Source organism: Phyllobates terribilis, unplaced genomic scaffold (genome assembly GCF_046119375.1).
Source record: "Phyllobates terribilis strain yellow unplaced genomic scaffold, ASM4611937v1 Scaffold_1__5_contigs__length_1240528914, whole genome shotgun sequence".
NCBI classification, from domain to species: Eukaryota; Metazoa; Chordata; class Amphibia; order Anura; family Dendrobatidae; genus Phyllobates; species Phyllobates terribilis.
This window is the reverse complement of record NW_027362761.1, coordinates 617808823-617824671: the sequence shown is the minus strand read 5'-3', so window position 1 is coordinate 617824671 and position 15849 is coordinate 617808823. Positions and strand designations below refer to the sequence as shown.

Here is a 15849-nt window from a genome sequence, read left to right as displayed (position 1 = left end):
CAGGAGAACATTGTCAAAGTTCTGGGAAAGTTTTCTCAGACCCTCCCATTGCACAGGCCCTGAGGCGCGGAGTACTCTCACAAGGAGTGCAAAGTTTGGGAAGATCCTGAGGGAGTACCTTGCCGACCGTACCAACGTCCTCCGTGATTCTGCTGTGCCTTATAATTTTTGGGTATCCAAGCTGGATACGTGGAATGACCTGGCTCTCTATGCCTTGGAGGTCCTGGGCTGCCCTGCCGCCAGCGTTTTATCAGAGCAGGTTTTTAGTGCTGCTGGTGGAATTATAACCAATAGGCGCATCCGCCTGTCAACTGAAAATGCTGACAGGCTGACTCTTATAAAAATGAACAAGGGCTGGACTTCTCAACACCACCGAATGATAGCAGCGTAACATAAACTCAAATCCAGTGTCTTTACTTGGGAGGTGTATATTCATGCACCTTTTCACACCCACACATGGGTATACGCTTCCTGATTTTGGATATTTGCTAATGTCCTCCTACTTCTCCTCATCCTCCACCACCATATCACCAGGGTGACCGTGGTCCGTGATGCAACACCCACATAATTTTTTTAAAGGGTGTTTATGATGCCCGTAAAAAAAAATTTTTATACAGTATGTTCATGTATACCCCCCCCCGGGGTAAATGCTTGTCAGCCCATACACTTAGTGCATGGGCATTACAAGTATAGGAGGCCCACTCCTTTCTAATGGGAACATTTTTTTATGAGGCACTCCTCCACGTCTCTTCCAAGGGGCATTTGAGTGCCTCCAAATTTTTGGCTGCCCTTGCATTCACTGCATAGGCCAACACTATGGGAGACTCTCCTTTCTAATGGGAATTTGTCATTACTGTTGCCCTGCTCTATGTGTCTTTAAATTCTTAGTGGGGTTTTTCCTAAAATTGGTCAGCCATGCGACTTACTGCATACCCTATAACTGTATAGCAGACTCTCTCTTTTCTAATGGGAACATGTCGTACATGTTACTGTGGCCCTGCTCCATGTGTCTTTAAAATCTTAGTGGGGTTTTTCCAAAAATTGGTCAGCCGTTGGACTCACTGCATACCCTAATACTGTATAGCCAACCCTCTCCTTTCTAATGGGAACATGTTGTACCTTGTTACTGTGGCCCTGCTCTGTGTGTATTTAAATTCTTAGTGGGGTTTTTCCCAAATTTTGACAGCCCTTGCAATCACAGCATGGGCATTACCACTATAGGAGACCCTCTCCTTTATAATGGGATAATTTTTTTTACTGAGACCCTCCTCTATGTCTCTTCAAAGGGGTATTGGTTGCGTCCAAATTTTTGGCAGCCCTTGCAGTCACTGGATACGCAATAATAGTATAGGAGACCCACTTGTTAATAATGAGAACAACAAAGCATAGCCAGCTGATGGTTCTCTAACAATAGCTAGGGCCGATTGCTAGCCTTTTAAGAATAGTAAGGGCCATTTGATGTCCCTATAAAAATAGGCTTTATGACTTTCAGAGTCCCTCCATCATAAATAAAACAGGATGCATCTGATGATGTGTCATACACCACATTGCCAGATAAGGTTGTAAAATGTTAAAATTACATTTCCTGGTGAATGCATTTGTCTTAAAAAAAATAACGTAAAAAAACCCAAAACAATAGAATCTTTCTTTAGTATAAAAAACAGCGTCACCAATTTAACCTCAATGTAATCACATTGTTCAGCTCATGCACCTTCTCCTCCATCTCCGAAATGACCACATCAGTCACAAGCTGACAGCACTGCAGCACTGCCTTGGCCAAGCGGCAACAAGCTCTGCTGAAGATAACATGCTTAATGCTTAATTGACAAACCGCCCAGCGCAGCAGAGTTGTTGAAAGCTATAACACAGCAGCCTGATCTGTGGCTCTCACCGCTGAACATACAGCCAGGCATGGTCGTGTGTGACAATGGGCGGAACTTGGTGACGGAGAAATGACAGCCAGGGTAGATACAGTTTCCCTCTATGCCAGTCCTTTCATCGAGCTATTTGGCTGTGGTGAAATACTACTCCCACTAAGAAGCTGTTTCAGATTGAAAAACATTGTGCCCACCAGAGGATTTGATTCTGAGGGCTAACCTTTCTCACCCGCTCAAGAGCCCCATAGCAGCTGCAAAGTTAGCGCTATCATGAATTCTCCTGAGGTACAAGCCAAGGCACATCAGAGGATTCTCTGGTTGGACCATCCAACCCTGCCGAGAAGCAGTCGTGGCAAAGAAAAGTGTGTGGGAAGGTTCCTGGACACTCTATGGCTGCTTTTTTTACTGAGGAGGAAACACACACAAACACGGGGAGAACATACAAAGTCCTTGCCGATGTTGTCCTTGCTGGGATTTGAACCCAGGATCCCAGCACTGCAAGGCTTCAGTGCTAACCACTGATCCAATGTGCTCCCGTTCAGCCTCTAATATCTAGCAGGCTGGAGAAACTTGCACCTACTGCCACTTTATCTTCAGCTCCTTTGTGAGAAAATGTATTTGGGCAGCCACTCAGTCTACCAAATAAAATTCCTGAGAAGGAAATTGGGGATGGCTTCGCTACTGGTACTGGGGGCAGTGCTAATACCTTGGCGTCGCACCATAGTTTGCTGTAAATGTTCCAGGCTGGTAGGAGGCAAGCAAATTCCCACAGAAAAGTACCAGCAGTAATGTTCAGATCACATTTCAAGTGCAAGCAGCTTTAGAGGACTTCCTGGGAGAAATGACACGCAGATATGGTTTCCCTCTATGCCAGTCCTTTCACCGAGCTAAATACAACTCTTAGGAATAAAAGTTGTGGACTGGCTCCGTACCGTCCCTGTCCACATGTTTGTGGTTAGGCGGTCATTCCCAGTAAGTGCACTGGGGAGGGCACGGGTAATGTTGTGGGACCCGTGCCTGTGGAAGACGGAGGCGATACCGGGAAATATAGTGCTGGCTGGGGACCGAGTATGGACACCCGGCCACCACCGGCATGAGGTTGTGAAAAGCTTCCACTTCCACGAGCCTAAAAGGACATATTTCAAGTGCAAAGAGCTGCCCAGAAATCTGGCAGTTTAGTGTTGCGGCCTGTGAGTGGGTGGGTGGCTGGCTGCATACTTGCACTTGCATTCCAAGTAACAGAAAACTAAGCAGATGGTGGCCTCTATCAAAATCATGGCCTCACCTCGGCACTATGAATTCTCCTGAGGGAGAAGCCAGGGCCCGCAGGAGGAGTCTCCGGTTCTCTGGTGGGCCCGTCCAACCCTGTCGAAAAACAGCCCTGGCTAAGAAAAGTGTGGGGGAAGGTTCCCGGACACTCTATGGCTGCTTTTTTAATGTGGATCGGCCATGCTTATGCATGTTATTTCTCAAAACGCATTACAGATCAGGCCATTGTCCAACTCTATTCAAGAAATTAAATGCGCAAAGAAAGATATGTGTGTGTCAAAGCACCACTGACAAGTGCGAGTTGATGTTGGACGGGCTGCCATTGCTTCTGCAACAAGCTCAGTTACAGGACTTCCTGGGAGAAATGACACACAGGGTAGATACGGTTTCCCACTATGCCAGTCCTTTCACAGAGTTAAATACTACTCTTAGCAAAAAAAAGTTATGTACTGGCTACGTACCGTTCCTGGCAAACTTCACCTGTCCACGTGTTTGTGGTTAGGCGGTCATTCCCAGTAAGTGCACTGGTGAGGGCATGGGTAATGTTGTGGGACCCGTGCTTGTGGAATGCGGAGGTGATACCGGGAAATATAGTGGCGGCTGGGAACAGAGTATGGACACCCGGCTGCCGCCGGCATGAGGTTGTGAAAAGCTTCCGCCTCCACGAGCCTAAAAGACCACATTTCTAGTGCAAGCAGCTGTCAAAAATTTGGCAGTATAGTATTGCAGCCTGTGGGTGGGTGGGAGGCTGGCTGGCTGCATACTTGCGCTTGCATTCCAAGGAATGGGGTAGGGAGGGACAACTGAACGCTGCAGTGGGACAAGGACGTGGACGGTGATTGTTGCAAGTCTGCAACGACAGGTGCATGGCGGGAGGCATCTTCGCATGCGTCAAGGATCACTTATGATGGGCACACTTTTAGGCAGTGACCTGGAAGTCAGAGATGCTTCCCGAGGTCTTCCCCATGCTGTTCCCATGTCTTTTCAGCACTGTGTGCATGTGTCTGATGATGTGTCACACACCACATGGCCAGATAAGGTTGTAAAATGTTAAAATGATATTTCCTGGTGAATGCATTTGTCACTGTTGAAAGCAATACAAAAGTGCAAAAACGCATCAAAAATGCAACGTGTGAACATAGCCCAAGGTTTGGAGGAGTATTGAAAGCAGCAATCCTACAAGTCACAATCAACCCTTTAACGAGTCATGCAATATGACTTAGGAAAAAAGCCAAATCAGAATCTCAATTTGCTGCTTCCAATAGGTGGCGCTATAGAGTACAAATCCTCTTTTTCTCTGAAGAGGCAATTTGCTTATTAAATTTCCCAGAGGAGCATTGCATGTCGAATAAGCCTCCTTACCTTGACGTGCCAGATCTGGTGTGTCACTCTCCATAAGGAGAAACGTTACCTCTTAAAACTAAAAACTCTAGCAACTGAACCCATTAGATTACTTCTTTGCAATTCAAACAGTAACTTGTTATGGAGCACCAAAAATATATATGATTGCATGAACCAAGATACCTCTTGTGGAAAAACTCACTTTATGTGAAACTGGGAATGAGATTTGAAGAAAACCTTTTCTCCTGAGCGATGGCAAGCGAGCTTAAAATCCACCAACTCATCGAACATCTGCGCCTCCTGACACAAGGCCTTTTACAAAACCGTCTCTAGATGGTATTTTACTCCAAGTACACTAGCAAAGACTTTCCCAAACCAATCTCCTCTTTGTTGGAGGGATTGCGGGCTCAAGGGAGATTTATTACCCATTCTATGGGAATGTCAACATTTTTGGAAAGAAATATCATCACTTATCAATCAAATAACAAGACAGAACATTATTTTACTTCCCCAAATGGCTTTGCTATCTTTAGATTTGGATGTGGTAAATCCATCTTTGAGACCTATATTAATTCACGTTTTTCTAGTATCTAAAAATGCCATAAGCAAATTGGAAAAAAACATCCATTGCCACCATTGAAGATATTGTAGACAAAATAACTCTTCATAATTCTTACGAGAGGAGCCACGCCATATCAAACAATTACTATCCAAAGTACTAGAAGACATGGGGACCCTCGATTAACTTTTCCTCTAATTAGCTAAGTTTTGTTTAAGAGTTTGATAACTTTATGAAATTGTTACTGACTAATATTAAGTTTGATTCTTAATATTTTATGTCTAATATTACAGTATATTTGTTTCTAATACTTTCATATTCTCCTCTGTAAAGTTTTGTGATTTCACTTTAAATTTATGTTCACAAAAATGTTAAACCCTATAAGTATATTTCTAATTTAATATTTTATCCACTGTTAATATTATTACAATATTGCAATTATTCTCCGTTCCTTCCTCTTTTCCCTTCTTTCATTTTCCCTAAGTTTACCCAATAAAGATCAACTTTCTTTCCTTCCCGTACCTGCACCCCTTTCCCTTCTAACAGTTTATTAAACTTTAATAAAATGATTGGAATATAGGAAGGGCTGAATTGTCTCTGTCACTATTGGGTCAAGCACAGTGTGCCAACTATACATGTGATACAAGTGGGATATACGGTCCGGACAGATGAATACTGGGGTCTGGATCTTATCTGCATGTTGTGGGGTCAGATCTGTGTAATTATACTAATACTTATCACTTTTATCCCACAGCTCAGTGTAAGAAGCCGAAAAATACCAACATGTTCACGATATCTGGAGAGAAACCTTATTATAATCTGTGGGAAACTGTATCCGTGCAATGTAAAGCTGGATACCGACCATTGTATGAGAGGATTACATGTGTGACCGGACAGAAGAAGGACAAGTGGGATAATAATCTGCAGTGTATAGGTGAGTGCCTGCTGTATGTATCCTATACATAGATGTAATACGTGATCGTGGACGACAATCGACTGTTCCAGACGTAGAGCGGATAATGCAGCGCCGTCCATTGTATGAGAGGATTAGATGTCACTGAGCAGAATAAGGACCAGTGGATTAATGATGCCCAGTGTATAGGTGAGTGCCCCCTGGCTTGCTTGCTCCTGCCAGGTTGTAGCAAAGCTCAGGATTTTTGTATTCATCTGCACTATTCATGCAGATGAGTGCACGATCATACTCTGAAGATCCCAATTAACCATCCATAAAATGTGGAGTTTATATAAAGTGTCAGAAATTCCAACACACAGGCGAGACGACACCGGGGAGATCACGCAATATCTCATCGTGCCGTCACGCTGTCCATATTTCGTCTGTAGTCGCGAGCACGAGATCCAGACTACTATGGGAGGCAGTGTTTAGGAAAAATATATACAAGGATGTTACAAAGGAGACATTAAAATACATAAGCAGTTACATAAAATAAACAGGGTAAAAAGAAGACAACTTACACTATACAATCACGGAAACGATTCAATGTAGGTGTGGGAGGGGTTCTCCAGTTGGATTATGCTGTTATTGAACAGGACCCGTTGCTTATAATTCTTATTCCCCCTGTCAATGAGTGCTTCTGTACTCCCCTAAGGGGAGATCTGGCCACACGCCCCCTGTGGTGACATCATGTGGACCGGTCTCCATCCTGTATATTTTTATTAAAAACGCTAACTTTTGCAATAACTCATTACTCGTTGATCGCAGAAGCGTGCAAACTACACCATTTTTTCCCTTATGATTTTATCTTTATTTAGAGACCACACATCACATAGCTGCAGTCTGCCATTCTGGTGTTTTTGCGCTACAGCTCCCTGATTTTGCCTACAGCCCTGGAAAACTACCTATACATTCCTGGGCTGATTTGGTCACTACACATATGGGTCCCGTTACTGTCGGACATATGGAACTCATAATATTTCATAGTTCATATCAGACTCAGTTTGTCTGCAAATTTCCCTTTGAGGCTCGGGAAGCAGCCTCACGGTTATACACATATTAGTGCAGCCAGCATTTTAATTACCTCCTGTGTCTTTCAGAGACAAGATGCTTGCTTCCTAACAAAGTTATGACACTCCTTGGCAGGCCTTGTTTGCATAAGCTATTTCTCAGGTGTATGCTAATTGGGGCTTTTGCGCTGAGCAGAATGGGACAGCTCGGTGCTGACAAGTGGTGATAATTTGCAGTAAGACACTATATAATTGTTATCTCTGGACAAACACTACAGGAGAGGGCATGGCAGAAGGGGCTAATATTCTGTTAATATGTCCCTGACATTAATATTTTCCTGACATCTCCCCCTCTTTGAGGTGGCGTAAGGGGTGATTTAAAGATCGCCCCTTTAAGCCACTCTCCTGGCCCACCCTTCCTGCGGATCTGACAAGCTGCAGATTCACTTGCCCACCAACCTGAGGGTCCAGCTTTCCGGTCACCCTGACCGATTTGGGATACATTTTCTCCGCACGTCTGACAGGCTATGGGTACCTTCCTCCTATACTCCTGACAGACAGGGGGATACACTTTCCTGTTACCTTGCCTGGTTATGTGGCCTGCCTTTTTACCTGTCATCATTTTTACCTTGGGAGCTGTGCTCCCAAGAGGGGAGCTGTGACCGGCCATGTCACAGTCCGTTGTGACACTGGTCGTCGGCACGGGACCACTTTTCCTATGATCCCTGTGTTTCTCCCCATCCTTCTACATCACCTCAGGAGCCGTGCTAGCCTAGGGGCAGCTACCACCGACCATGTTACCATCTGGCGTTACACTGGTCACCTGCACGAGACGACCTGCTTCCTGGTGTCCGTGCCTGCTCCCCTAGCCCCTAGCACTTATACTGGCTCGCTTTAGGGGATCCTCAGCAGCATCACCCCGCGGGGTGAGGTGGCTGAGTTCCCCTTTACCACAACACACACTTTTATTAGACATCACCTTAACATTTTTGACAGCGGCATTAAATGACATATCAGATCTGGGAGGGTTGTCAGGGATGTATCGGGCAACCAAGCGTCCCAGATCAGTTCCCAATAGCACATTAGTGGGGAGATTTTCCGACACCCCCACTTCCCTTAACCCCCTCCCTGCACCGCAGTCCAGGAAAATTCGTGTCATCGGTATGGGACGGCGAACACCCACAAACCCGGTGACAGTCAGGGTCTTCCCAGGAATGAGTTCCTCTGGTAACACAAACTCAGGGCAGATCAGGGTGCATTCTGCGCCAGTGTCTTTAAGGCTGACAGTGAGTTTGTTTCCCACTGTAATGGGTTGTAAGTTCTCCCAGGCCCGGCCAACCGCCCCACTCACAAAAAGAATGGCTGCAGTAGACCCTGGGGCCTCAGGTGTGGGGTTCATCTTCTGCCTCTCCGGGCAGACAAGGTAAGGTGACCCGTTTGGTCACAAGTTTAGCACTTACGGGAGTCAAATGCAGTCCAGGTGCTGGAAGAAGGGGCAGAACCCACTGAGGGCCGGCTGGCTGGGACACTGGGGGTGGTTGTAGGCTTACCCCCTTTACAGCTGGCGGTGGCTGACTTCTGCACCTCTGGTGTGTGGTTGGCCTCATAGGCATCTGTGATCTGGGCTGCTTTGGCTGCTTAATTTGGCTCCCGGTCAAGCACAACCTGTCTCACCTCCACAGGACAAAGATAAAGAAACTGGTCCTTCACCATCAGATCCTTCAGGTCCTCGAAGGTGGTAATGTACAATCCTTGGACCCACTGTTCAAGTTGGTTCTGAGCCCATCCACCAAATCACTGTAGCTATCATGGGGTCAACTTTGGAGGGCTCTGAACCTTTTCCAGTAAACCTCCGGAGTCAGCTGGTACTTTCTTATCAGGGCCTGCTTGACGGCCTCATAGTCTCCATCTTGTTCTTGAGGGAGAGAAGCAAACACCTCCAGGGCTTTTCCTCTGAGCCCTGGAGTTAAGTACCTTGCCCACTGGTCAGTGGGCAGCTGATACTGCCTGCAGGCCTTTTCGAAGCCTCGCAGAAATGTGTCCAAGTCCTCATCCTTTTCCATCACAGGGAAATGCTCAGGATGGGGTTTAAAGCAGTTGGCACTGTTGGACTCACTGGTCTGTATGGAGGATGACTCCTTTCGAATCCGGGCTAGCTCCAGCTGGTGTTGTCTGTCATCTTGTGCCTGGCGCTCCTCCCGGTCAGCTCGGGCCTGGCGCTCAGCAGCCTTTTGGTCAGCTTGTGCATGGCACTCAGCAGCCTCTCGGTCAGCTTGCGCCTGGTGCTCTGCTTGCTCCTGGAACTTCAGGATCAGCTGCAGTCATCCGTCATGATCATCTGCGGCAAGCTGTTCCAAGGCCATCTGCAGGTGGGGTTCCACACTACCCTGTCTGCGGGTATGGCTGGCAATCACAGATGGGACCCCTGCAGCAGCGCCATTCAGGCCTTGGCTGGCTGCCCCATCATCAGCACTCTGCTGTAGGACAGGCTCTGCATCACCTTGCAGCAGTTCAGCAATCATTTGGGCCTTGGTTTTGACCATTGGGTCAATCTGCCTCAGCTCACAGAGGGCAGTGATAGTGTCCTCTGACTGCTGGTTATCCCATGGCTCTCCACGTGTAGCCATTATTACCAAATAAAAGATACAACAGAAAAACAAGAGAAGGGAGGAGATGCAACTGCTACACATATGGTAATGTCCCAGATAAAAAAAATATTAAAACACTGAGTCTGATTTCTTAAAACTCTGCACAGAATTCTCGCAAGAACCGTGCAAGTTTTCAGTGACAGGAATGATTGCTCAATCCAGGCACTGATGTTCTGTAATATCCCACCGCTTGCCACCAATTTGTCAGGAATTCCAACACACAGACGAGACGACACCGGGGAGATCACGCAATATCTCACCGTGCCGTCACACTGTCCATATTTCATCTGTAGTCGCGAGCACGTGATCCAGACTACTCTCTACATGGATATTGGCAAGCGACCAGTGAGCATATGGTGCCACACCTTGGGGATTCCAAAGCCTGGAATCCATGTTTAACGCCCTTCGTACGGTCATTGTCAGCTTCACGATAGCCCAATTATTATTATTCTCTGCCACCACTGGCCAAGTTTGAAATATAATACAGGCCTGGCCGGACGCCTGCATTTTGGTAGTGTATATGGCTTCGAGGAAGAAAACGATTACAGAACAAAAGAAACAGAACTATTAAATTTTATATTTAATCCAAAAGGGAGGCTTTGTTTAGGAAAAATATATACAAGGATGTTACAAAGGAGACATTAAAATACATACGCAGTTACATAAAATAAACAGTGTAAAAAGAAGACAACTTACACTATACGATCACGGAGACGATTCAATATATTTGGAGGAGGGGCTCTTCTCTCGGATTATGCTGTTAGTGAACAGGACCCGTTGCTTATAATTCTTATTCCCCCCTGTCAATGAGTCCTTCTGTACTGTCCATGGATTCTCTTATACCTAAGGGAAGATCTGGCCACATGCCCCCTGTGGTGACATCATGTGGGCCGGTCTCCAGCCTGTACATTTTTATTAGAAACGCTAACTTTTGCAATAACTCATCGCTCGTTGATCGCAGAAGCTTGCAAACTACGCCATTTTTTCTCTTATGATTTTATCTTTATTTAGAGACCACACATCACATAGCTGCAGTCTGCTATTCTGGTGTTTTTGCGCTACAGCTCCCTGATTTTGCCTACAGCCCTGGAAAACTACCTATACATTCCTGGACTGATTTGGTCACTACACATATAGGTCCCGTTACTGTCGGACGTATGGAACTCATAATATTTCATAGTTCATATCGGAGTCAGTTCGTCTGCAAATTTCCCTTTGAGGGAGATCAGAGAGGGGCCTGCAACACTGAGGAGAAGCAGGGTGCTGCTGGGGAGCGTAGTTTTATTCAGCACTGTGAAGCTGGAGGCACAGAGGAGCAGAAAAAGATGAAAAAAGACACAAAGGTACAAGAAAACTTCATGTTGGACTAGTACTATACATTAATGAGTCATGCTGATACTGCGCTGTGTAAAAAATATTACCATTGTGGAAATAACCCTTTAATATCACATTTCTATATAATATATACTGCTACGTTGCTGTGTGCAATATGTGGTCTGAACGATGACTCCACGGTCCTCAAATGGTGTCATGATGCAGATATGCAGAAAATGTCAGAAAAGGTCAGCACTAGTGTTGAGCGATACCTTCCGATATCGGGAAATATCGGATCGGATTGGATCGGACCGATACCCAAAAAGTATCGGATATCGCCGATTCCGATACCGGAACCCAATGCAAGTCAATGGGACACAAATATCGGAATAAAAATAAACCCTTTCTTTCCTTGTAGGTTAATTCTACATGAAGGAAAACAACTAAGAATAATGTAGAATGTATTGGGGGAGGTGGGGGAGACAATAAAGGCATAGAGGTTTAGCCCAATCAAATGGAATAGCAGGAATTAATATTTTTTTTAAGACGTTCTGAGTTACGGAAATATTGACTATGTTAAGTATTTTTATATTTTGTCAGATATTTATGTTTCACTACTTCCATGCTCTTCACCTTCTTTTTTACTTCTCCCACACTTTCTCCTTCATCATCCTCAGCATCAGCATGTTTTTCATCAACTTCTTCTTCACCTTCTTCATCTTCTTCTTCACCTTCTTCATATTATTCTTTTTTTTTTACATTCTTCATATTCTTCTTATTCAACTATTATTATTCTTCATATTCTACTTCTTCATCATATTCTTATTTGTGACTGGCATTCCTGTAGTTGTTATCTAAAAAAGTTTGAACATTACACCTTTCGTTCTGCCCATCACAAAATATTTACAACAGGATTTGTCCGCGTTCAGTTTGGCCTGCACCAGCAGGTCTTTTCCAGGGGCACCACGAGGAGGAACGGACTCACCCCAATACACTGCTTAGTCATCTTCTGCTTACAATTTAGATAATATCTTTTGCTCTGATTTTTAGTCTTATGCTTAATGTTCTTCCGCTTTTTGTTCTGCAGCTTCTTGTACTTCTGCTTCTTGGTTTTCTGTCTCTTGTTCTACTGTATCTTGGTGGTTGTCTTCTTGCTCTTTGTCCTCTTGGTCAACTTCTTCAAGGTCATCTTCTTGGTCTTCTTCGGGGTGGTCTTCAGGGTCGTCGTCTTCAAGGTCGTCGTCTTCGGGGTCCTCGTCTTCTTCGGGGTTGTCTTCAGGGTCCTCGTGTTCAGGGTCGTCGTCTTCAGTGTCCTCGTCTTCTTCGGGGTGGTCTTCAGGGTCGTCGTCTTAAGGGTTGTCGTCTTCAGGGTCCTCGTCTTCTTCGGGGTGGTCTTCAGGGTCGTCGTCTTCAAGGTCGTCGTCTTCGGGGTCCTCGTCTTCTTCGGGGTTGTCTTCAGGGTCCTCGTGTTCAGGGTCGTCGTCTTCAGTGTCCTCGTCTTCTTCGGGGTGGTCTTCAGGGTCGTCGTCTTAAGGGTTGTCGTCTTCAGGGTCCTCGTCTTCTTCGGGGTGGTCTTCAGGGTCGTCGTCTTCGGGGTGCTTGTTTTCTTCAGGGTGGTCTTCAGGGTCGTCGTCTTCAGGGTCGTCATCTTCGGGGTCCTCGTCTTCTTCGGGGTGGTCTTCAGGTCCTCGTCTTCGGGGTCCTTGTCTTCATCGGGGTGGCCTTCAGGGTCCTCGTCTTCGGGGTCCTCGTCTTCGGGGTGGTCTTCAGGGTCGTCGTCTTCGGGGTCCTCGTCTTCTTCGGGTTGGTCTTCAGGGTCCTCGTCTTCAGGGTCCTCGTCTTCTTCGGGGTGGTCTTCAGGGTCCTCATCTTCAGGGTCCTCGTCAGGGAGATCCAGAGTGATTAACAAGAACCATTTCAAAATGCTTGAACTTGGAAATGTAGGAGAAGGTACAAGAAGGCTGAGGAACTGCCGAGAACCAGCTGATGGTACTGGAACCCGGATGGGTAGAAGAAGGTACAAGAACCAATGGAACTACCGAGGACCAGCTGACGGTACTGGAACTCGGTTACAAAGCAGGAGGTACCTGTGCCAGAAAGCACTACCAAGGACCAGCAGACATTGCTGGAACTTGGATACCGAGAAGGAGGCCCCTAAGCCAAAGGCACTGCCGAGAACCAGCTGACGGTACTGGAACCCGGATGGGTAGCAGAAGGTACCCATGTAAAAAAAAGTTGCAAGGCCCCCAGCCGGCCGCAGTTACCGAAACCCACAGTCCTACAGGGGGTGCTTGTCTTATTGGCACTATGGAACCAGCCTTCATTGCCAGATCCTGCAGCCCACATAGGAGTCACCTAAACTGCAGGCACCATAGAGTCGGCTAACCGGACCGCAACACGACAGGACAACGCATTGGAGGCAAAGTGACATTGACACTACCCGGAAACAGCTGGCGTGCTGGAACCAGGCTGGGCAGGAGGGAGTACCCGTGCCAAAGACACTGCCAAGAACCAGCTGACGGTACTGGAACCCGGATGGGTAGCAGAAGGTACAAGAGCCAATGGAACTACCAAGGACCTGCTGACGGCACTGGAACTCGGTTACTAAGCAGGAGGTACCTGTGCCAGAAAGCACTACCAAGGACCAGCAGACGTTGGTGGAACATGGATACCGAGAAGGAGGCACCTAAGCCAAAAGCACTGTCGAGAACCAGCTGACGGTACTGGAACCCGGATGGGTAGCAGAAGGAACCCATGTAAAAAAAAGTTGCAAGGCCGCGAGCCGGCCGCAGTTACCGAAACCCACAGTCCTACAGGGGGTGCTTGTCATCTTGGCATTAAGGAACCAGTCTTCATTGGCAGATCCTGCAACCCACATAGGAGTCACCTAAACTGCAGGCACCATAGAGTCGGCTAACCCGACCGCAACATGACAGGACAACGCATTGGAGGCAAAGTGACGTTGACACTACCCGGAAACAGCTGGCGTGCTGGAACCAGGCTGGGCAGGAGGGAGTACCCGTGCCAAAGACACTGCTGGGAAACAGCTGGCGGTGCTGGAACCCAGGGTAAATAATAAAAACAGAGTGGAGCCAGATGCGTAATTGGAGCAACTTTAAAATCTGTAGTAGTGTGAATGTGGACAGAGGAGGAAAATTTGCTGGACACACAGCTGGGGATCAGCTGACGTTATTGAACCCCAATAACACTGGAGCAAGCGTTGACTGTGCAGACGGCACTTCTCAGCAGCAACTAGCGGTATTGGAGCCCAGGGTAAATACTAAAAACAGAGCAGCCAGAGGTGTAATTGGAGCAAGTTTTAAATCCGTAGTACAGTGGATGTGGACAGAGCAGGAGAATTTGCCGGACACACAGCTGGGGACCAGCTGACGTTACTGAACCCCAATAACACTAGAGCAAGTGTTGACTGTGCAGACGGCACTTCTGAGCAGCAACTAGCAGTATTGGAGCCCAGAGTAAATACTAAAAACAGAGGAGCCAGAGGTATAAGTGGAGCAAGTTTTAAATCAGTAGTACAGTGGATGTGGACAAAGCAGGAGAATTTGCCGGACACACAGCTGGGGATCAGCTGACGTTACTGAACCCCAATAACACTGGGACAAGCGTTGACTGTGCAGACGGCACTTCTGAGCAGCAACTAGCGGTATTGGAGCCCAGGGTAAATACTAAAAACAGAGGAGCCAGAGGTGTAATTGGAGAAAGTTTTAAATCAGTAGTACAGTGGATGTGGACAGAGCAGGAGAATTTGCCGGACACACAGCTGGGGATCAGCTGACGTTACTGAACCCCAATAACACTGGAGCAAGCATTGACTGTGCAGACAGCACTTCTGAGTGCCAACTTGAGGTGTTGGAGCTCAGGGATAATACTGAAAACAAAGGAGCCAGAGGTGTAATTGGAGAAACTTTAAAATCTGTAGTAGTGTGAATGTGGACAGAGCAGGAGAAATTGCCATACGCACAGCAGGGGAACAGCTGACGTTACTGAACCCCAATAACACTGGAGCAAGCATTGACTGTGCAGACAGCACTTCTGAGTGCCAACTGGCGGTGTTGGAGCTCAGGGCGAATACTGAAAACAGAGGAGCCAGAGGTGTAATTGGAGCAAGTTTTAAATCAGTAGTACAGTGGTTGTGGCCAGAGCAGGAGAATTTGCCGGACACACAGCTGCGGATCAGCTGACGTTACTGAACCCCAATAACATGGCAGCAAGTGTTGACTGTGCATACGGCACTTCGGAGCGCCAACCGGCGGTGTTGGAGCTCAGGGATAATACTGAAAACAGAGGAGCCAGAGGTGTATTTGCAGCAACTTTAAAATCTGTAGTAGTGTGAATGTGGACAGAGCAGGAGAATTTTCCGGACACACAGCTGGGGATCAGCTGACATTACTGAACCCCAATAACACTGGAGCAAGCGTTGACTGTGCAGACGGCACTTCTGAGCAGCAACTGGCGGTGTTGGAGCTCAGGGATTACAGTTTCGGGTGGTAGAAACATGAACACAACAGGAGACCTGGATGCTGTTGCCAACCAATTATTTATTCTGAGGGCTGGCAAATTCATGCGAGATCTAGGCCTTGTTCATTTTCAGAAAAGTAAGCCGGTCAACGTTATCGGAGGATAGTTGCATGCGACGGTCTGTTAGTACACCACCTGCGGCACTAAAGACGCGTTCAGATAATACACTAGCAGCAGGGCAAGCTAGCACCTCCAATGCATACTGGCTAAGCTCTGGCCATGTATCCAGCTTACAGACCCAAAACTTGAAGGGAGAAGAGCTGTCTGGGAGTACATTGAGAGGGCAAGACATGTAGTCTGTCACCATCTGACGGAAACGTTGCCTCCTGCTGACTGGAGC

At 46.8% G+C, this 15849-nt stretch overlaps 1 protein-coding gene across 1 annotated transcript in view; it reads left to right on the top strand.

The window, feature by feature from the left end:
* LOC141153895 (C4b-binding protein alpha chain-like) overlaps positions 1–15849 on the top strand; it is a 94725-nt gene that overhangs the window by 55704 nt on the left and 23172 nt on the right. The window contains exon 5 of the mRNA XM_073639187.1: positions 5801–5980. Coding sequence (XP_073495288.1) covers positions 5801–5980 — 180 coding nt within the window. The remainder of the gene's footprint in view (positions 1–5800; positions 5981–15849) is intronic.